Source organism: Calliphora vicina, chromosome 1, assembly GCF_958450345.1.
Source record: "Calliphora vicina chromosome 1, idCalVici1.1, whole genome shotgun sequence".
NCBI classification, from domain to species: Eukaryota; Metazoa; Arthropoda; class Insecta; order Diptera; family Calliphoridae; genus Calliphora; species Calliphora vicina.
The window spans coordinates 79,776,107-79,799,747 of NC_088780.1; the positions used below are offsets into that span (position 1 = coordinate 79,776,107).

The following is a 23,641-nucleotide window of genomic DNA, read 5'->3' on the forward strand; positions in this document are numbered from 1 at the left end:
TCCATTTTTTTAAAAAAAGTCAACAAAGTTTTTGATTTTGCAAAAAAATTCAAAAATTTTAAATCTTGAGTTAAAAAATATTTTTTTTGATAGATATCCCACTCGCATCCCACTAAGCGACCATATAGGTCGCTTAGGAAAAGACCTAAGCTTTCTTAAAAAAAATAAAAAAAATAAAAAGGGCCCATTTTGAAAAAAAAAGTCAAAAATATTTTTGATTTAAAAAAAAAAATCAAAAATATTTTATTAAATTTTTTTTAATTTTTTTTTTTCGAAAGATTGCATAAATAGCTATCTAAACTATTTGGGACACATTTTGCTAAGAACAATAGGTAATAAGTTATATGGATAAAAAAAAACACCTGTTTGGCCAAAATGTCAAATTTTGACCTCCTATAACTCAGAGAGTTCTTGACCGATCTTGTTGAAAAATGGTGTCCGAATTACTATCCAATAGAACTAACATTGGTGCAAATTTCATCGCGATCGGAAGACATCGATTTCAAAAGTTGGTTCACTTGACGTGAAATGCCCCATATTTATTTTAATTTCTAAAATACAATTTAAGTGGAAAAATCGTCTGCATGTTATCGAATTTACAAAAGAAATCGTCAAACGTCAAATCACTAAATTTACTCAAAAAAAAATCGTCACAATTACGTAAAATCGTCACACCTAACACCACTGACGCAAACACACACATTGTATAAAACAAAAAAGAAAGTATGGTCGGTCAAGCCCGACCATATAATACCCTACAACAAGTAAATGAGTAAAAATATTTTTCTTTAATCAATAATTTATATTCATGAGTGATTTTCGGAAGTGGGCCTTATATGGGAGCTATGACCAATTATGGACCGATCGCCTTTAAATTAGGTCGTGTGATTTATGTCTATATTAAATTTAACTATGTTGAATTTTGTGTGTATACCAACATTTTTAAGCGATTTAAGCACGTTAAAGTGATTTTCGGAAGCAGGTCTATATGGGAGATATGACTAATTATGGACCGATCGTAACAAAATTTGGTGACATGAATTTTGTATATATAAAACTTATTTGGAGCGAAATTTGTGTAGATACATAGATAAATTAGACATTTATGACCGATAAAGTCCAATTTCAAGGGGATTTTGTATGGGGGCTAGGTGAAATAATGGACCGATTTCAGCCAGTTTCAATAGGCTTGGTCCTTGGGCCGAAAAAGTAATATGTACCAAATTTGATCGAAATATCTTCAAAATTGCGACCTGTACTCTGCGCACAAGGTTTACATGGACAGCCAGCCGACTCAGAAAGTGATTCTAAGTCGATCGGTATACTTTAAGGTGGGTGTTAGACTAATATTTTTGGACGTTACATAACAAGACAACATTTTGTAGAAAAATGTCTTACTTCAAATGCTTTGTTTTGTTGTGTCGACGCGTACATCATGTTGTTCAATGTCATCGCGCCGCAAAAATCATGTTGTACCATGTCATCGCGTCGCGAAAATCGTGTTGTGCCATGTCATGTCTATAACTATTGATGATGCTGTTATTATGTGTGGTAGCTTGAATTGAATTGATGTTAACAAGTGTCGCATTGTTAGGCAGAATAAAATTGCATAGCAGAATGAAATTGTACACAACTGCTGAACTGTGAAAATCTGAGAACTATTATTATTTAGCATTATATTTTTTTTTTTAAATATTTAGAACAAATAATATAAGGATTTTTAAAAAATATAAATAATAAAGTGTAACACAGGAAAAAGAAATTCATAATTGGAATGAATTTTTTAATAAATATTATTAATCGAACAAGAATTTTTTCCAAACTTTTTTCATTCAGAATAAGAACATGTTCATAAATATTATAAAATTGTACATGAAGGAAATTTTTGCTTTTTTTACACAAATTTGTTGCTATTTTATAATAAATTGCATTATGTAGTTCAAATATTTTTGTATAATATCCCAATATTGGCCAATATTTCTAAATGTATTGAAAAGTCTGAAACGTAAATAATATAATTAAAATTAAAAAAATGCAGTAAATTTAGCCCATATTTTCTCATTATATAGCTGAAAATCATAAAAAATTAAATATTTTCCAAGAAAAATTTCAAACATTTTTGAACAACATAAAAATATACCAGAAAATTTAAATAATTTTGTTCAAGCCTCCTAGATTTTATTTGAAAACAAAAAATAGGAAAACAATTTCTGTGAAGTTACGCAATAAATGCCCTACACTTTTTCTTCAAATCGTTGGGCAGATGCATTTTTTCCATTGGAACATTTTCGTAGATTTGTATTTTTGTAGCAATTATGCCGCGAATGATTCAGAGACACTTCATTAAATTTAAACACGTTTTTACAACGAGTATAATAAACACGTTTGTGTTTAATATCATTAAATATATTATAAACTTCACCGATAAGGATGTATACATTAATTTAATTTTCTTTAATTAAACACCGTATACTAGGCCAATTGGCTTTTTTCATGGAGTTTTATTTTATTTAGCAATGTAATTATTAAATGTCCGGTTAATAATATTCGAGCGGTTGTACCTAAGTCAGGTAGTATTTAAAATATGTATGTGAAAAACATTAAATTTTAAATTCCATGAAAATTATTGGCATTTTATGGCTTATATTCAACGTATTCCTTTTTAAGTAATAATATAACAGGTAATATTACTAAATATTGTAAAATTTTCCAAAACAACATTGAAAAACCTATTGGTGTACTTTCGTATTTTTATTTTGACCTACTATATAATATAAATTCCAGTTGTATTTTTATAGTCAATTTTTTCTTATTGCACACAATAAATACTACAAATTGAAAATCATCTCATACAAAAAATGCCTCATACATGATTTAAATGACTTGAAATTATTTTCCATGTCATCCATGCATCTGTTAATTTTTTTAATGTTGTGTGTGTTATGATGTTGTTAAAATGATGCTGAATTTGTTTTTTGTTTTGATATACATTGCCTTTTCGTGTTGCTGTTAAATAGGTAAAAGAACATAACATGACATGACAAAAGCATCATGTGGCAATTGTCTTCATGTTAAACAATGCAGCTTGTGCAGGTCTTTATTACAAACATCTGCACAAACGCATAATACCCTCCCCACTATGGTGGTGTAGGGTATAAACAGTCAGTCTCGCATGAGCATTGATAGAAGCAGGTTATGTTACGCTTTTATTCTTGTTTATTTAATTATTTCAGCTATTTGTTTTTGCCAGAGAATAACCCAGCGGGAAAAAGATGCAGTAAAGAGGCCTTCTTTTGCAGACACAAGGACTTCTAGCCGCATTGCAAAATCATTTAAATTTTACACGGCGTGTCATTGCGAGCCAAGGCCTTGCACACTCGCTGCTGTTAGAGGGCTGAGAGAAGGCCTACTTAGGAAGGGCTACTAGAAGGCCTACTTTGAAAGGGCTTCTAGAAGGCCTAATTGGGAAGAGCTATTAGAAGGTCTACTTTGGAAGGGCTATTAGAAGGGCTGTTATATGGTCTTATGCCTGTACAAAAACCTGTTATTACTGCTCTAATGAAATTCCTGTAGAGGAATGACATATGAAATGCCTAGAAAGGTAGGACTACTGCAAAGTCTTATGGAAGAGCTACATGAGAAGGCATAATAAAGTGCCTAAAAGAGAAAAAAAAGCATTAGAAATTAGGCATCAAAGGACGGCCTATGAAAAGTAATGCATTTTAAAGTTTTATAGAACGTCTACCATGGAAGACCTATTTAAAGTCTTATTAGAAGATCTAAAATAAGAATAAGAATTAAAATGAAGTTGTTTGTTTAATTTTTTGAAACATGATAATTTCTGATTACATACTTAAAAAGCAACAAAAATAAATAAGAAGCGACATCAAGCAATTTATTGTTGTAAATTTTGTAAAGAGAGTTAATCAAAGAGATGCAGAGTATTTTATTTTTTGATGTAGACTATTTTTATTTAACCACTTGTTATTAGAAGGGGATTCATAGGCCTTCTTGAATACCTTCTAAGAGCAGGCAGTGTGGAATTAGTATCGGATCTTTTAGAATGTGTAAGTATGCCTTTTAGAAGGCCTACAAACTGAAGTCCTATAATTTTTTCCCGCTGGGAATAGTCAACTCACAACTACAATATCTAAAAACTGTAGTGGTGTGAGTTCGCATTTCGGCTGTCACTCTATTATACATATTTTTGATAGACAAAATACCCTATCTACTGATAGTTGGGGGTAGTGCACTAAATGTTGATTGAAATCAGCATTGCACTATCACTCACTAAAATTGCAAAAAATTTAGTTTGCAATTTTATTATCAGCTTTAGTGATTATTTAATTATGATATTTCTTAACTAGCACTAAAAAAAATAGTGATAGTGATAATTTTTTAACTATCGCTAAACGAAGATTTAGTGCAAAAATCAGCACTACAATTAATTAGTGCAAAATTTTAACCTGTAATCAAAAAAAGCTGCATTAAACATACTATAACTAAATTTTCAAAAATGAGTAGTCATGAAATTGTTGAATCCAAATTCGAAAAATAAAAATTTTAAATATTTTTTGTTATTTTTAAAGAAATATTAGTCTTAAGTTTTAAATTAGTTGACAGAAATTAACTTAAACCATTTTGAACTTCAAAATTTAGTGCACAATTTGAAGTTGCACACAAATTAGAGCATACAAAAAAGTTGCAATAAACTGATGATTGCATTTTTTTTAAATCAACTAATTTAATTTTGAGTGCAAAATTTTTTAACTCACTATCACTAATGTTTAGTGAGGCTGCTAATTTTCAACTCATCACTAAATATGAACAAAATGATTGCACTAATTTTGCACTATCCAAACTGCAAAATTTGTGCACTACCCCCATCTATGCTACTGATATATAATATGTCTACCTTATGTGTTTTATGTGGCAAATTAATTGGGGAAGACTTGACATCTCCCAGAGAATTTTATCGCACGCAGACGAATTAAAATGAACAATGACAAAATGAAAGCCAGATATGATCGAGCAGCGAATTCGGATTTAAAACCAGCTTGTACTATTGTAAAACACACAACGAAGGAACGGATACATTGTGATTAAGTAATTAAACGACGCACAGTGGTATGAGAATAAAAAAAGAGGGAAATAAATCTGTAACTTCTAAACCCTTACGCCGATTTGAATGAAATTTCACGTGCGCAAAGAGAAAGAGTAGTCGAGTTTAAGTTTTGAATTTGGACCTCATGACCCCAACAGGAGCGGTTCCCAAAGTAGAACATCTCGGGTATGTTCAATTTTTAAAATGATCCTATTTCTTCGTTTGTGTTCCGATTTAAAAAAAATTACACATACAGAATCTCCTCACAATCTCTAAAAGAAAAATGGATAAAATCGGAGAATATTTGGAACCGCGGTCACCAAAAAACTGGTGTAGGGTGGGTAAAAATTTTGAAAATTAAATTTTCAAATGCGAATATCTCCTAAGCTATAAGAGATAATAGATATGTAGGTACAACGAGGTTTTATGTAGTGCTCGATGAGGAGATTCTGTATGTGTAATAAATCGGAACACAAACGAAGAAATTGGATAATTTTTAAAATTGAACATACCCGAGGTGTCCTACTTTGGGGACCCCTGGCCCAGCTGCTGGTGGGCTCATGATTCAAAACTTAAACTCGACTACACTTCCTCTTTGCGCATGTGAAATTTCATTCAAATCGGCGTAAGGGTTTAGAAGTTACAGATTTCTTTTTCATTCCGATTTGAATGAAATTTGACATGCGCAAAGTGGAAGTGTTGTCGAGTTTATGTTTTGAATCATGAGCCCGCCAGGAGCCGGGCTAGGGGTCCCCAAAGTAGGACACCTCGGGTATGTTCAATTTTAAAAATTATCCAATTTCTTCGTTTGTGTTCCGATTTAAAAAAAAAAATACATATATAGAATCTTATCATCGAGCACTACATAAAACCTCGCTATGTAGTGCTATCAATTATCTCTTATAGCTTAGGAGATAACTTTGGATTCAGTCATGAGTTTTAAACAATTCTTTCTTTATATGATATATACAAAAGACAAATGTAGAAGATCGGGAAATATTTGGAACCGGTCATCAAAAAACTGGAGTAGGGTGGGTAAAAATGTTGAAAATTTAATTTTGAAATACGAATATCTCCTAAGCTATAAGAGATAATTGATAGCTAGCTGATTTATGTAGTGCTCGATGATAAGATTCTATATATGTAATTTTTTTGAAATCGGAACACAAACGAAGAAATTGGATAATTTTTAAAATTGAACATACCCGAGGTGTCCTGCTTTGGGGACCATGGGACCACCTCCTGGTGGGCTCATGAGGTCAAAATTCAAAACTTAAACTCGACAACACTTCCTCTTTGTGCATGTGAAATTTCATTCAAATCCGACTAAGGGTTTTGAAATTACAGATTTATTTCCCTATTTTTTTTTTGCTCATACCACTTATATATAATTATAATTCGATCGAAATATCTTCAACATTGCGACCTGTACTTTGCGCACAAGCTTTACCCACTATGGTGGTGTAGGGTATAAAAACGTAAGCCACATAGCATAAAGTGTACTTTGAAAAAACTATTTTTTTTTGTATAAATTATAATTCTAGTTTCAATGTAATTAAGATTTTGTTTCAATATCTCAAATAGTTTTCATATTATACCGTTTTTTGCTTCTCCTATAAACTTATGAAAAGTGATGTTACGTTATTTTGCATTTTAGATGACGATATATAAAGTAAACATTTATGACAGATAAAGTAAAATTTCATTAGTACATTTGTGTGGGGGCTAGTTGAAATAATGGACCGATTTCAGCTAGTTTCAATAGGCTTTGTCCTTGGGCATCAAATTTGATCGAAATATCTTCAAAATTGCGACCTGTACTTTGCGCACAAGGTTTACATGGACAGTCAGCCAGCCAGACGGACGGACATCGTTTAATCGGCGCAGAAAGTGATTCTAAGTCGATCGGAATACTTTAAAATGGGTGTTAGACTAACATTTTTGGGCGTTACAAACATCTGCACAAAAGCATAAAAAATAGGGTATGTGATGTGAATATAAAAACCGTGATAAACGCGAGCTGGAAAGACTGGAAAGAAACAAGTTTAACAATGACTGTTCATCAACTTATATAAAATTCAAATTATAATTTTATGGCGATTTTTTTTAAATCGAAACACAAATATTCTACAAATATTATTTTGAATGCACAACTTCTGGGTAATTTATGGAAATATTAATATTTCTTAGAGATAAGTTTACTTATAGACGAAATTTAGATTGATTAACAATTTTATATTATTGTATGTATTATTACTGTATAAATAAAAATAGATCGCTTGTTAATTGCTTTAAGTCTCTGTGGTGCCATTATTTAGACCGGCACTGTATATCTATATCAATCATGAAATGTAAAATATCTCCAAAACTGGTCGCATATTTTGCAAGAGGGGATTTTTTTTGGCTGTCAAGTAGTTTTATTTATTTAATTGGATACAACTTGGGAAAGAGGTAATATTGAACTTTTATTTATATATTTTTTAATGTATTACCGTTTAGTTGTATGATTTCTTTTTAAATTCTCAACTCGTTTCCTTGACAGATTGAAAAGTTTTCTTGAGATATTTAATCGTTCGTCGTGCGCCATTCTGAAACTCTTTGTTAGCATCGGCGATCTCAGTCATCTTTAAGTGTTTATGCAAAAACAGTAATTTTAAAATATTCATTTTGATCCAATTTAATGAAACTTTTTATCACACATGGACTTTAAAAATTTTAAATTTCTTATAACTTACGTTGCATTTACACTCAATTGGGCATCGGTTGTGGGCATAACGGATCTGAAAAAAGAAAATAAAAATTACTTTTTCTGTTAGCATAAGAAGTGCTATTATATTTGACTGTGGCGAACCTAATATACATAGTTATATGACGTTTTCTTTTCAGGCATAAATGATGGCTTTATTCTGCCTTTACCCTTTTCTGCTTGCTTCTTACATACATAAATGTTAAGAAAAAAGAAAAAAATTTTTTTATTTGATTGAAATTATTATTACAACTTACAAAAAATATTATTTTTATAGTTATTCAATTGTGATGAATAGGGGGCGGATTTATATGCAAATGCATGTTTTTTCTCGAACGTCCAAATACAATGTAGACAAATTACACTGTGACACAAAATCGAACTTTTCGAATCGAAAAGCAAATGAAAGCTTACGTTTTCCATAACAAAACCCTCAAGGCTTTTTTTTTAGTTCAGAGCTAGATTTTTTTATACGCATTTGAAGTTTGTGATTTTGGAACGCTGGCTAACAAGAAAAAATCATTAAAAATTTTATAAAACAATGACTATTTATTTTTATTATCCCGGAAAGTTGTGGTATCTTACTATTTTCGGGGTCGGTGAATCCATTTTTGATATTTATTTTTACCTAAACATCACGCTAGATGGCGCTGCACAGTGGTGTAGACAAATAAAGAGGGAAATAAATCTGTAACTTCGAACGGTTGGTATAGAATCTCCTCGTCGAGCACTACAAAAAACCTTGTCTTAGCTATCAATTAACTCTTATAGCTTAGGAGATATTCGCATTTCAAAATTAAATTTTCAAAATTTTTACCAATCCTACTCCAGTTTTTTGATAACAGCGGGTCCAAATATTTATATATAGAAACAAACGTGTATGTCAAATAAAAAAAGAATTGTTTAAAAATCATTACTGAGTCCAAAGTTATATGCATTTCAATTTGAAAAATAGAGAAAATGTAATTTTTCGCTAGTTTTTTGGGATGAAAGTACTTTGTATCTTTTTAATTTGGAAATTGTATCTAATAATTGGAAATTACAATAAAATTGCAATTCTAACACACACTTTCACAAACACATATAATTTTTTAATTATTTTCTACACATTTAAACCATTAAATTTACCGAAACATGCTACGAAAAATATATTTTTTTATTTTTTTTGACATTAAATTTTTGGGTGTTGAAATTAAAACTGAAAAAAACACAATTGTAAAATTTCGTATTGAAAATTAATACAAAATTCAAATTTTTGCAGAAATTATTGAATAAAAAGGTGAAAAATCTATTTATAAAACCTTTCCAGGTCAAATATAAAATAAATAATTTGATAATTGTTCGAATTTTTAAATTTAATTGTAATAAAATTTTGTTATAATTTTTAAGGTCGCTTTTTTACAACTCTGTGTATTTGATGAGTGTGGTGAAAGTGGTTTGAAAACCAATACATATAAATAAAATGATACCAATACATCCAAAGATTTAGATTTTTTAGTTTTTTGTCTATATTATCCATAAAATAATTAAAATAATTAAGAACATATTGGGTCATCTAAAAGGGATTACTATATTTTAATACCGACTATGCGATTTGAGAATTTTTGGCATAAATTTGAATTTTACATAAAAAATAGGCGTATTTTGGATGGACCTGGTTCCCTCGGTATAGAAAATTTTAAAATTTTTTTTCATTTAGGATATTTTATGTTAAGTTAGCTTTTCAAAAAGTATAAATTAAAAAGATACAAAGTACTGTTTTGCCAAAAAACTAGCGAAAAATTATTTTTTTTTATTTTTCAAATTCAAATGCATATATGTAACTTTGGACTCAGTAATGATTTTTAAACAATGATTTTTTTATTTGACGTTTGTTTCTAGTTTAATAAAAGAAATATAGCGAACATCGGGAAATATTTGGACCCTCTGTTATTAAAAAACTGGAGTAAGATGGGTAAAAATTTTGAAATGCGAATATCTCCTAAGCTATAAGAGTTAATTGATAGCTAAGACAAGTTTTTTGTAGTGCTCGACGAGGAGATTCTACACATGTATTTTTCTTTTAAATCAGAGAGCAAACGAAGAAATAGTATTGTATTAAATATTTAATATACCGAGGTGTCCTACTATGGGAAACCCTGCCCGCACCCTTGGAGGGCCCATGAGGTCCTAATTCAAGATTTTAATTCGAACACTTACTCTTTTCGCAGTCAAATTTCATTAAAATCGGATCAACCGTTTAGAAGTTATAGATTTATTTCCATTTTTTAACACCACTGTGCAGCGCCCTCTAGCGTGGATTCGACGACCCAAAAATAGTAAGATACCACAACTTTCCGGGATAATAAAAATAAATAGGCATTGTTTTATAAAAATAAATTTATTTCAAAATGCATATTTATATGCATATTATCCAAGTTTTTAATAAAAATATAATATTTTGTCGTCAATTGGCAACATATTCATACAATTTAAAATTGGTATGTATTCTGTTTGCCGATATTGACTGCTATCGATGTCTGTCAACACACATTTGGTATTCTGTAAGTCAATACGGCGTCGATATTGTATTGTGTCGACTCTGATTTTGTCGTCGTCATTTTTGGTAACGACTAGTTGTTTTAAACTTAAAAATCAAAAAATATAACAAAATAGAAATAAATGAAAAAATTAAAGTAACAAATTCTTACCAATTTGAAAAACTTGTTGATGAGTTGCGGAAAAATCCATTTCTCGCAAGAGGATTTAATCGAGGAAATGTTCCAAGCAATTTTAAAGCTGAATGGGAATATATGACCAAAGTTTTAAATATGGAAATCACACTATGTAACAAATGAAGACTTTGGGAAAAACACACGATCATGACAGTATAGGTTCGATTCTACTACGAAAGGGTAGTAAAACCCTATACTCGATTTGTCCATTTTGGAGACCAATTTTTTTTATGGGCCCTCAAAGATTCTGAAAATTAGTGGGCCCTCAAAAAATGGTGTCATCAGTTTTTGGTATTATCCAGGCCCATCACGTTACCCAATCTTGATCACTCAAGGCCGGCTTGATGCAAGATATGAAAAAACGTTAAAATTTTTGAAAGTGGGCAAGGTTTGTGGATCTTCTGAAGAGTAAATATAAGCTTTTTATATAAGTTTTTCATATCGGTGCACCTCATTACTTGAAGATTTACATTTTAGTGAAATTAATTAATTTTGTGTTTTTTTGGACGTCATTACCTTAACAACTAAAAAGATATGGTGATTTTCCATCAAGAAAAATATAAACTTTGAATTAATGTAAAATTTGAACTGTTACAGACATCACAATAAAATTTGAAAGTAATATAGATCTAAATGTTCTTAAGTCAATGGCATCACTAGAGTAACTTCGGGTAATGTGGACTACCGGTTTGTTTTTTCTAAATTTTGGCCACAATATATATGGATATTAAAAAAATTGTGAAGCATTAAATTAGCTAATGTATTCTCTAATTGCTTTGCAGTTGAAAATTTTTTCAGTCAAAGGATAAAAAAAATGTGTGAAAATATTGTAAGGAACCCAAAAACCAGCATTAAAAAAATTGGAGAGTAATGTGGACCACTATATGAGGGTAATGTGAACTAGTATTTAATACATAAAATTCATGAACCAGCTATTCATGAATGTTAAAAAAATTAAATTTCAATATATTTTAATAATGCAAACTAAAAAGTCGCGTTCTTGGCTTAGATAGATGGATTACAAAGTACATAGTTATTGTCGGGTAATGTGGACCAGTAGTATATAATCAAGTAATTTAAGTGGTCCACATTACACGAACTTGGGTTACAGTGGTAAAAAATTATTTTTACCTAATAATCTAAATGTGCTTAAATTCTTACCAAATTATGCAAAACTACGTATCCACTTTAACTATATAAAACAACTAAACATTAAATTCTACCAAGTAACTGACCAAATTTTGTTTCTTACTTGGACCGAAAAAAATGTTGAGCACGCGCATTAATTTCAATACAAGAATAAAAAGCCAACATATCAATTACTCATGAAAGCACATGTGCAATTGTCGTTTCAAACAAATTGTAAAATGTACGACAAATCAGTTTTATCATACCTTCAATAGTTTCTGAAAAAAGACACTGGTCCACATTAGTCCACAATACCCGAAGTTATTGTTCTGTTGTCATTCTTTGTTTTTAAACACCGAAATTCCTAAAACGGGGAAAATGTGTTCCAAAAACTGAGTTTTTTTTAGAAAAGTGACCACTTTTGTATGTATATAAACAATATATAGGGCTATACAAATATGAAGAGTTTTTGAGGATCGGTGCTTTAGAATTGCGTTTTTAGAATTTTTTACTCAAACCTAAAATTTTGTATCAAAATTGGCCAAGTTTGGATAGGGCTGGGGGGAACAATGTCCGCTTAAGTGAGTCAAATTTTACTTTATACGTTTTTTCATGAAGTTCTTTTTCCAGATCATAAAAAAATTTTATAGTCCCGAAGAAAATTTTTTCTATAAAAGAAAAAATATGGGGACTTTTTTGGGAAAAAACTTAAAAAACACACGCATACAAAGCTGAAATATATAAAAAGATGCTTCAACTTTGGATGCGTGTAACTTTTTATAGTGACGAAATAATTGTTATCAGGTTTGTTTTATTTTCTTTAGAATTTCAAATATACGTCATATATAAAAAACAAATTTGACCTTTCGTAGGCGGCCCATAATATATAAAATACGAAAAAAAGATGGAGCAAAATTTAAAAAAAAGGACTATTTATATTAATTTGTATTAATTTTGAAGCTAGAATCATGAAATTTTAACTGTGGGTTCCTCGCTCCCCAAAACGATCTGATAAGAAGGGATTTTTGGAAATTCGAACGTTTAGGGGGTAAAAACGGGTAAATTCGGTAATGATATTAATTTTGAAGCTAGAATCATGAAATTTTAACTGTGGTTCCTCCCTCCCCAAAACGATTCGATAAGAAGGGATTTTTGGAAATTCGAACGTTTAGGGGGTAAAATCGGGTAAATTCGGTAACCTTCTTCAAAACTAATAAAGATACAAAAAAACCTAAAATTGCATGTTACTCCAATTAAAAAATAAGCTGACAGGTGTTTCGTACTTTCTCGAAATTCGAACCTTTTAGGGGAGAAGACGGGTAGAAACTGTATTTTAGTACTTTTTTGGCACCCTATGTATCTTTTAAACCAATAAACATAGAAACAAATTTTAAATCGTATTCTTTACTTATCAAAAAATAAAAAATATAAGTTTCATACTTTTTCGAAATTCGAACCCTTAAGGGATAAAAATTGTGTAGCAGAAATATTTTTAAATTTCATACTTGAGGGGTGTTTAAGGAGGAAAAGGGAAATTGGTACTTTCCTAATGGTACTTTTTTAATATTTTAAATTATTTCACTTATCGACATTAAAGTTAGCTATTATGTATCTGAGTGAAGTTAGTGTTAGGAATAGGGGATGATATTTAGATACCAAAATGTAAGAACTGAACTATAGATATTTTTTATACCCTTCACCTTCGTGAGAAGGGTATATATAAGTTTGTCATTCCGTTTGTAATTTCTACATTTTTCATTTCCGACCCTATAAAGTATATATATTCTGGATCCTTATAGATAGCGGAGTCGATTAAGCCATGTCCGTCTGTCTGTCTGTCTGTCTGTCTGTCTGTCTGTCTGTCTGTCTGTCTGTCTGTCTGTCTGTCTGTCTGTCTGTCTGTCTGTCTGTCTGTCTGTCTGTCTGTCTGTCTGTCTGTCTGTCTGTCTGTCTGTCTGTCCGTCTGTCTGTCTGTCTGTTGAAATCAGTTTTCTGAAGACCCCAGATATCTTCGGGATCCAAATCTTCAATAATTCTGTCAGACATGCTTTCGAGAATTTTGCTATTTAAAATCAGCAAAATCGGTCCACAAATGGCTGAGATATGAGGAAAAAACCAAGACAACCTCGATTTTTGACCTATTTTTTACCTATATCTGGATTACTAAGACATTAATATAGACAATATGGATATCTAATGATAGATATTTCAAAGACATTTGCAACGACGTATATAAGACAATAGTAAGTTGGACCTACAATGGGTCAAAATCGGAAAAAAATTTTTAACTTGAATTTTTTTTTTCAAAAAAAAAAAATTTAAAAAACAAAAAAAAATGTTTAAAATTTAAAAAAAAAAATTTAAAAAAAAAAAAATTAAAAAAACAATCGAAAATTTTTTTTTCCAAAAAATTAAAAAAAAACAACTGGAAAAAAAATTAAATTTTTTTTACCTAAAAATATTTAAAATTTTGAAGTATAATTTGGTGAAGGGTATATAAGATTCGGCACAGCCGAATATATCACTCTTACTTGTTTTATTTTCTAATGGTACTTTTTGAATTTTCTATAACAATGGACTTAGAAACATGAAATTAAGCATATATGGTCCTAAGTGAGTGAGAATTCTAGGGGGAGACTTTTTGGTACTTTTTCTTTATTTGAATGGTACTTTTTGTAATTTCTTCACCAATGAACCTAGAAACATGAAATAAAGTTTACATGGGCCCGAGTGGGTGAGAATCCACAAGTGCCTGCTTTTTGGTACTTTTTCTATATTCTAATGGTACTTTTTGGATTTTCTATAATAATGGACTTAGAAATATGAAATTAAGTGTATATGGTCCTAAGTGAGTGAAAATTCAGGCGGATACTTCATGGTACCTTTTCTTTATTATAATTGTACTTTTTTTAATTTTCTATAACAATGGGCTTAGAAACATGAAATTAAGCATATATGGTCTTAAGTAAGTGAGAATTATAGAGGGAGTCTTTTTGGTACTTTTTCTTTATTCGAATGGTACTTTCTGTAATTTCTTCATCAATGAACCTAGAAACATAAAATAAAGCTTATATGGACCCGAGTGAGTGGGAATGCACATGTGGCTGCTTTTTGGTACTTTTTCTATATTCTAATGGTACTTTTTGAATTTTCTTTAATAATGGACATAGAAATTAGGCGTATATGGTCCAAAGTGAGTGAAAATTCAAGGCATACTTCATGGTAATTTTTCTTTATTCTCAAGGGTACTTTTTTGAATTTTCTATAATAATCGACATAGAGTTTCCAAAAAACCGATAGTTTTCGGTTTTATAATAATTTATTAAATATTAACAGCCTAACTACAAAAGCCTTAAAGTCGATTTTAAGTCCATAAAGTTGAATATTATTTTATATTTCGTACCATAAAACAAATTTCAAATATAATTTAAATTGTTGTTTTATTATTTAAAAAAAAAAGCTTTTTGTTTTGAACTTTTATGTATGTTTTGCTTTTTTAATTTTTTGAAATTTCTTTTTATTATTTACATTCATTGAAACATATTTTCAATCATTTGAATATACATGTTGGAAAAAGTTTTGAAGCTTTTTTCAAATAAAATTTCTATTTTAAAATAATGTCGACTTTAACAAAAATTAACTTTAAAATTTCTTTCATAGTTAGGGTGTTAGTGTTTTAGAACAAAATTAAAATTCGAACTTGACGGGTTATGGTTTAGTGAATGCGAATTCAAAAGTGATAATCAATGGTATTATTTGTTTATTACAATGATACTTTTGAATATTTTATAATAATAAACCTAAAAATTTAAAATTAAGCACACATGATTCTGAGTGAATTTGAATTCACAAAAGGTAACTTTAGTGGTAACTTTCTTTTGCATTTTTTATAATAATGAACCCAGAAATATGAAATTAGACATTTACAATTATATTCACAAAGTGACTCTTAATAGTACTATTTCATTCTTCTAATTGGGATGGCGAAGGGCTCCGGGTCAGCTAGTTATATTATAAACATGTTGAAGAACATTCAAAATACTACGTTTTGTATGTATTTTTGAATATAGAAGTATGTAATTAACTTTATCAAACATATTTTGCTTAACCTTCGCTTTACCAATACCACATCGTTTTTATAGGTTTAATATTTTTTATACCCTCCACCACCGTAAGTGGTGAATGAGGGTATATATAAATTTGTCATTACATGTGTAACATTGAGAAATATTCATCTGAGACCCAACAAAGTACATATATTATTGATCCTTATGAAATTCTAAGTAGATTGAGCTATGTACGTGTGTCTGTCTGTGTAAAACACGCTCACGTGCAAATTAGACAAACAAAATTGGAAAACCTGCAGGAAAAATGTTTATTGTTCTGAAAATCAGAATAATCGGTTCAGTGGAACCAGAGTTATGAACCAAAATGTGAGACAACCTAAAAAAAAAACTTGATAATTTTAAAATAGTTTTTGTTATTTGTGCACACGTTATTTTTATGTTAAAAGGACTAACTCTGGTAAAAACTAAGTTTCGTGCTTAAAAAAATCACAACACCAAATTTTTTGTAGATCGGCCCATATTTGACCATAGCCCCCATATAAAGTTCACTTCCGAAAATCACTTAAATAAGCATAAATGTCTTATAAATATCGCTATTAAGTTTTAAGAAATTCGTCATAAATAGTCCCCATATATACCTAATTCTATGAAGATCGGCCAATAATTGGTTATAGCTCCCATATAAGGACCACTTCCGAAAAACACATTAATCCACATAAATATTTGAAAAATATCAATATCAAAACCAAATTTTACACAAATCTCTATATTTAGAAATCATACTACAGGATTTTGTGAATATCGGTCCATATTTGACCATAGCTCCCATATAAGGTCCACTTCTGAAAATCAGTTAAGTACTCATAAATCTCTTATAAATATCTTTATCATACTAAAATTCGACAAAAATAATACTCATATACATAGAAATCACTGTACTAAATTGTATGCAGATTGACCGATAATTGGTCATAGCTCACCTTGTTAATGGCGTTGTTTATATGAAATTGTACAAAAATAGCACTCAAATACCTAAGCCCATAATATGTCATAGCTTCCATATATTGAACCAAAATAGTACACAGATCAGTAATTTTTAAAATCATACTACTGAATTTTGTGAATATCGGTCCATATTTGGCAACAGCTCCCATATAAATACATAAAAATCACGTTAAAATATTTTATGACAATCGACTCATATCTCCCATAAAGTCCCACAACCCAATATCTTGAAATTTGTCTAAATATATTTGTATACCCTTTTTATACCCTTCACCATGAGTGGCAAGGGTATATATAAGTTTGTCATTCCGTTTGTAATTTCTACATTTTTCATTTGCGACCCCATAAAGTATATATATTCTGGATCGTTATAGATAGCGGAGTCGATATAGCCATGTCCGTCTGTCCGTCTGTGTGTTGAAATCAACTTACCGAGATATACATAAGCAAAAAACCCAAAAACCCATGTATTTTATTAGTGTTTCATGAAATCATGTACATATATAATAGCATAATAAAAAGAAAACAAAAGTTTAGTTGTGTGTATATACAGTCAAGGGAAAAAGTGTACATACACCCTATAATTTAGGGGATTTAGAGAGTTCGTGAAGAAAATTAAAAATGTTTATGTCAATATTTGAGGCATTAATTAATTACTTTATTTATAAAATAAAAAATTTAATTATTTACATAATAAAAACAATAATAACAAAAACATTAAAAATTCATAGGAAAAAAAGTCTACATATTATTGAAAAATTTTATATAAAATTAAAAAAAATTAACTCTTAATATTTGGTTGGTACACCTTGGGCATCAATAAGACGACGGTGCATTAATTTCACATTCTCTGTAATAGAGGGTGTTTTTCGGCTATTGCTCGAATAAGAGCGTTTTTTTAATGTTTCAACAACATTGTTTCGCAAACATTTTTACAAAACGTCCCATATGTGCTCTATTGGGTTTAAATCTGGTGACTGGGGTTATTCACTACCCTGTGTTGGGGCATAATAAAGAAGCCAGAATCGAACAGCGTGCGCAGTATGCTTAGGGACGTCATCTTTCTGGAAAATCCATTGATTTCCCAGGCCCAAACTATCAACAAATGCCTTAATAGTTTGTTCCTATATATTTTTATATTGATAGCGGTCCATGTTACGCTCGACAAAAACCAAACGACACACTCCAAATGACGCCAAGACACCCCAAACCATAACTTTGCCTCCACCATGTTTGACTGTAGGTATAATATTCTTTGGATCAAGTGCAGTGTTTGGTTTTCTCCAAACTTTGGATCGGACATCACTTACGAAAATATTATACTTACATTCAACGGTAAATATAACACGATTCCAAAAATCCATACCTTATTTTCGGATCATGGTTCACTACTTTCAAAATACTGGTAACATCGCTTCTCGAAAGCTTCTTAGGTCTACCAGATCTTGGCATATTTTCGGTTATATTGGTGTTATTCTCCAACAAGTGAAAGGAGGCTCAGCAGCAATGGAAATAATGCATACATTGTTGTGAGCTCTCCATACAACAATAATAATACATATGATCCAAAAGATCACAAAAATTATTTAAGTGTAAGAACAACAACAAACGAGAGATCTCCACTCTCTAGTGCGCCAAAACAAAACAATTGTGTAGAAGACAACATAAAAGAAATTATAGAAAAACAAACAACAACTCAAATGGTTGCTGAAAAAAGTAATGCTACTGTGATCAATGTCACAAATAGTAGTAATGAAAATATTAACTCTATAAAAACCGGTGATGATAAGCAAAATCAATCGAGTTTTACATTAAAAAATACTGGTGCCATACCAAAAAATAGTATAGTGAAAAATACGGGAAAAATCCTAACAGGAATGGACCGTTACATCACTATAACTAAACGCAAGTCCAGTCCTAGGACATCAAAATTGGAACCAAATCCAAAACAGGCGAAGAAAAATCCGGTAAGTCAAAATCGTTTTGCAATTCTTGACAATCATGAAAGTAAAGAAAAACCCGCAAAGCCTGTAAAAGACTATAAGCCACCTCCTCTTTATTTGCGCGAACCTACTACAAATGTTTTGGTGAACAAATTGTCCCAACTTGTAGGTAAGGAGAATTTCCACGTGGTCTCTCTACGTAAAGGAAATATTCAAGAGACAAAGGTACAAACTTATTCGGAAAAAAATTTCAGAATGATTGTTGATAATTTCGATTCCGAGAAAAGAAACTATTATACATATCAACTGAAAAGTGCAAAAGGTTTGACAGTAGTCATCAAAGGTATAGATAGTTCTGAGCGAACTGATGATATTAAAAAGGCGCTAGAGTCTGAAGGCTTTGAAGTGAAGTCCATTCACAATATAATAAATAAAAATAAAATTCCTCAACCAATTTTTAGAGTTGAAATCACTTTCAACTCTTCTCAATTAAAGAAAAAGGGTGACACTCATCCAATATACGGTTTAAGATATCTTCTAAATCGTAAAATAATTGTAGAAGAACCAATTAAGCGCAAAGGTCCACCTCAGTGCCTTAATTGCCAAGAGTTCGGTCACACCCGAACATTCTGCAAATTACCTTCTGTATGTGTAAGATGTGGAGATATTCATAAAAGTCAAGAATGCCCCCACTCAAAAACAGATAATATAAGAAAATGTAGTAACTGTGGTCAAAATCACACCGCAAACTACCGTGGATGCCCAGTATTCCTACGCATACAGGAATCAACGAAGGCAAGAAGACCTTTATATGCTCAATATACGGCTTCTAACTTTCCAAGCCTTCCTGATGCTTCTAGTGCTCAATATAGAAGTATCATAAAAAACAATAATCAAAACAAATCGTATGCCCATACGACAAATGAGGGTTCAGTTACCCAAATGAAAACAAACACAGGTGCTTCTAGTGCTCAATATAGGGGCATCATAAATGATAATTATCAAAACAAATCGTATGCCAATACGACAAATGAGGGTTCAGTTACCCAAATGAAAAGAAGCAATGGAAATAATTCCCCATTATTTTCATATGCACATGCATTAAAAGAGGGTGTACCAGTACCCGACAATAACTCTCAAAGCTCTATTGAGAATCTAATTCAAACCATGAACAGTTTCATGACGAACATGCAAAATATGTTTCAACAATTGATGCAGAATCAAAGCATGCTCATGCAGATCCTGCTAAATAAAAAATGAATTCTCTAAGAATTTGTTTTTGGAATGCTAACGGCCTTAGCCAACATAAGAATGATGTACAACAATTTCTCCACCTTCAGGAAATTGATGTACTACTCGTTTCTGAAACACACTTTACCATAAAGAACTGTTTCAGAATTAACGGATACTATACTTATGACACAAAACATCCAAGTGGTAGAGCTTGTGGTGGAACAGCTATATTAGTGAGAAAGGATATTAGGCATTTCCCAATGCCAGAATATAAAACGGATCACATCCAGGCCACATCTATAAATATACCTGATGGTAGAGTTACAATATCTTCAATATATTGTCCTCCTAGGTATAATATTAATCGAGAGCAGTTTCTCGAATATTTTAGGACTCTAGGTCCAAGATTTATAGCAGCTGGTGATTACAATGCAAAACATACATTTTGGGGCTCTCGCCTTATTACTCCTAGAGGGAGGCAACTGTTAGAAGCAATATCGTCTAACAGACTAGATGCCATATCTAGTGGCCAACCTACTTATTGGCCTACAGACCTCAATAAGATTCCCGATCTAATTGACTTCGCTGTAATCAAGAATATAAAAAGAGAATTTATTTCAGTGATCCCTTCGCTGGACCTCTCGTCAGACCACTCGCCTACAGTTTTAACGTTATTAGCAGTTCCAAGTAAATTGGAAAACTCTTACTCTTGTTTCCCTAACAAGAAAACGAACTGGTTAAAGTATAAAATGTATGTTAGCTCACACTTGCCACAAAACATCTCATTGAAAAATGAGTATGAGATACAATCCGCTGTCGATATATTTACAGACATTTTAACAAACGCCGTTAAAGTGTCCACGCCCCCAGTCACCCTGGGGAATTACAGACATTCAAAATGTCCTAAAAACATTGATTCTCTTATCAAAGAAAAGAGAACCCTCAGACGTCAATGGCAACAATCGCGATCTCCGAACGTAAAGGCTAAACTTAATCAGTGCCAAAGAAGACTTCACGTCGCCTTAAAGATTAATAAAGAATCTAACCTGAGAAATTATCTTAGAAACTTAGACCCTACTAAGAACACAGAATATAGTCTCTGGAAAGCTGTGAAAAATATGCAATGCCCTATTGTATATGAGTCGCCCATACGCCTTCAGAACGGAGAATGGGCAAAAAATACTTCAGAAAAAATCGAAGCATTTGCCAATCACTTGGAGAATGTATTTACCCCAAATGATACAAATTCATATATTAGAGATAATGTCATAAATAATGTGGTGCCAGCCCCACTAAAATTCCGGTTCTCTGCCGTGAGGACGACGGTCAAAGGTCTTAAGGCTGGAAAATCACCTGGTATAGATAAAATTACTACCACGATGATAAGTAATCTGCCCAACTCAGCACTGAGAATTATTTTGTTCATATTTAACTCAATACTACGTATTGGATATTTCCCATCCTCATGGAAAATATCTGATATAGTTATGATACCGAAACCGGGAAAAGATGTCACTCAAGTGACATCATACCGTCCCATTAGCCTATTGTCAATATTCTCAAAACTTTTTGAAAAGTTGTTACTTGAGAGACTTATAGTGCACCTTGACGAAAATTGCATTATTCCTGACCATCAATTTGGTTTCAGAAGGAAACATAGTACTATCGAACAGGTACATCGGATAACTACACTTATTCGGAAAACCTTCGAGAGCAAGCAGTATTGTTCCGCATTATTTATTGACATATCTCAAGCCTTCGATAAAGTCTGGCACGATGGACTAATACACAAAATTACTAGATTACTACCTGCGAACGTACATAAACTGCTTAAAAATTACATACAAGAAAGATCTTTCCAAATCAGATCAAAGGATGTGATCTCAACACGTCGAAAAATATCCGCTGGTGTACCACAGGGAAGTATTCTAGGGCCGTTCCTATATATTTTATATACTGCAGATATGCCCACGAGCGCACTGACTCACACATCTACATTTGCGGATGATACCGCTTTTTTAAGTACACATGAAAATCCCGTAATAGCTTCTGAACAACTCCAGTCTCACATCGACGATTTGGAAAAATGGCTGGACAAATGGAAAATTAAGGTCAATGCAACAAAATGTATTCACGTTACATTTACTTTAAGACGAGAAAGTTGCCCTTCCATACAGATAAATAATATCAAAATCCCAGAACAGAGCCATGTGCGATATCTCGGTATCCATCTTGATCGCCGTTTAACATGGTCCCACCATATTGAAGCCAAGGTTACGCAAATAAAATTAAAGTCAGTCCAACTGTACTGGTTAATTGGCCCACGGTCTGCTCTAGACTTGGAATACAAAGTGCTTTTGTACAAAACAATTATAAAACCGATATGGCTATACGGCATTCAGCTATGGGGAACAGCCTCCTCATCTAACGTTGAAAAATTGCAAAGAAAGCAGTCAGCACTGTTAAGGACAATAACAGGTGCCCCATGGTACATTCGCAATAGTAATATCCATAGGGATCTCAATGTCCCCATAATACGCGAGGAGATCAAACTCTCCAGTCTAAAATACATTTCAAAACTAATGGATCATCCAAACCCCCTCGCCAGGGAGTTGCTGTCATTTGAGGGTCATAGACGACTGAGGCGATTGGAAACACTGGATCTGGCCAGATAATCATCGAGCACTCATGTTGGATATTGCAGCGGCAATAACAACTTTAGTTTTAGTTTAGGTTAAGATTTGAATACTTATTTGTAAATTTCTAAAAAGAAAGATTCAATAAAGAAAAAAGATACTGAAAAAAAAAAAAAAAAAAAATTGGTGTTATTACAATTTCTATGATCGTCTGTACAGTAGCCTACTTAAGTTTGTTATCTTAGAAATTTATCCATAAGATTTATTTTCCTTTCTGAGATTTACGACCATATTCCGAACTGGAATATGAATCTCTTTTCAATTTGCCATTTTCAAGAATAAATATTCAAAAAAAACTTTAATTATCACTTTAACAATTGTAATGCTTGTAAATTTAAATAAATAAACAAAATTAACTGTTATTTCCTTTTCTTTGTTTTTAATATTATATTTGATGTTAGAAGATAGTACTTTGTATGTAGACTTTTTTCCCGCTAATTATTATGTTTTTCCCCAATAATTTCTATGGTACATTTTTTTCATATTCTTTTTTACTTCAAATAGTCTTAATATTAAATACCTTAAACATTGCTATAACATCTGTTTTTAATTTTCGGCACCAACTCTCTAAAACTTCAAAATCGTAGGGTGTATTTAGACATTTTTCCTTGACTGTATGTATCAGAGAACGGATTGAAAACATTCACGTTTACTGTCCATTCATAAATTCATTGCTACTGCATTGCCTTTAATCGACAATAACAAAAAAAATGCCAAGCTATGCGTAAACACATTTGTTTTTCTGATTGCCATATGAAAGAAACTAAAAACATTCACACCATTCGTTAAGTGTTCGTTGACATTTGTGTGCATACATATGTAGTTTGTGTATATATGTACATAATCTTACGGAATTAGTATTTTAAATTTTTTAAATTAAAATGCATATAACATTGATGTCGGTCATGATTTTAAAACAATTCTTTTTTTGTTTAACATATACATACATTTATTGTTAGTCCAATAAAATAAAAATGTAGAAAATCGGGAAATATTTAGTCCCGA

At 31.4% G+C, this 23,641-nt stretch overlaps 1 protein-coding gene across 2 annotated transcripts in view; it reads right to left on the bottom strand.

Moving 5' to 3' along the window:
- The window catches only part of TTLL5 (Tubulin tyrosine ligase-like 5), a 227,961-nt gene that overhangs the window by 96,544 nt on the left and 107,776 nt on the right, over window positions 1–23,641 (bottom strand). Inside the window, exon 2 of one of the 2 annotated variants that reach the window (XM_065514993.1) lies at window positions 7,840–7,884. In XM_065514993.1, coding sequence (XP_065371065.1) covers window positions 7,840–7,877 — 38 coding nt within the window. In that variant the 5' untranslated portion in view covers window positions 7,878–7,884. The other variant, XM_065514992.1, reaches the window with a different exon arrangement.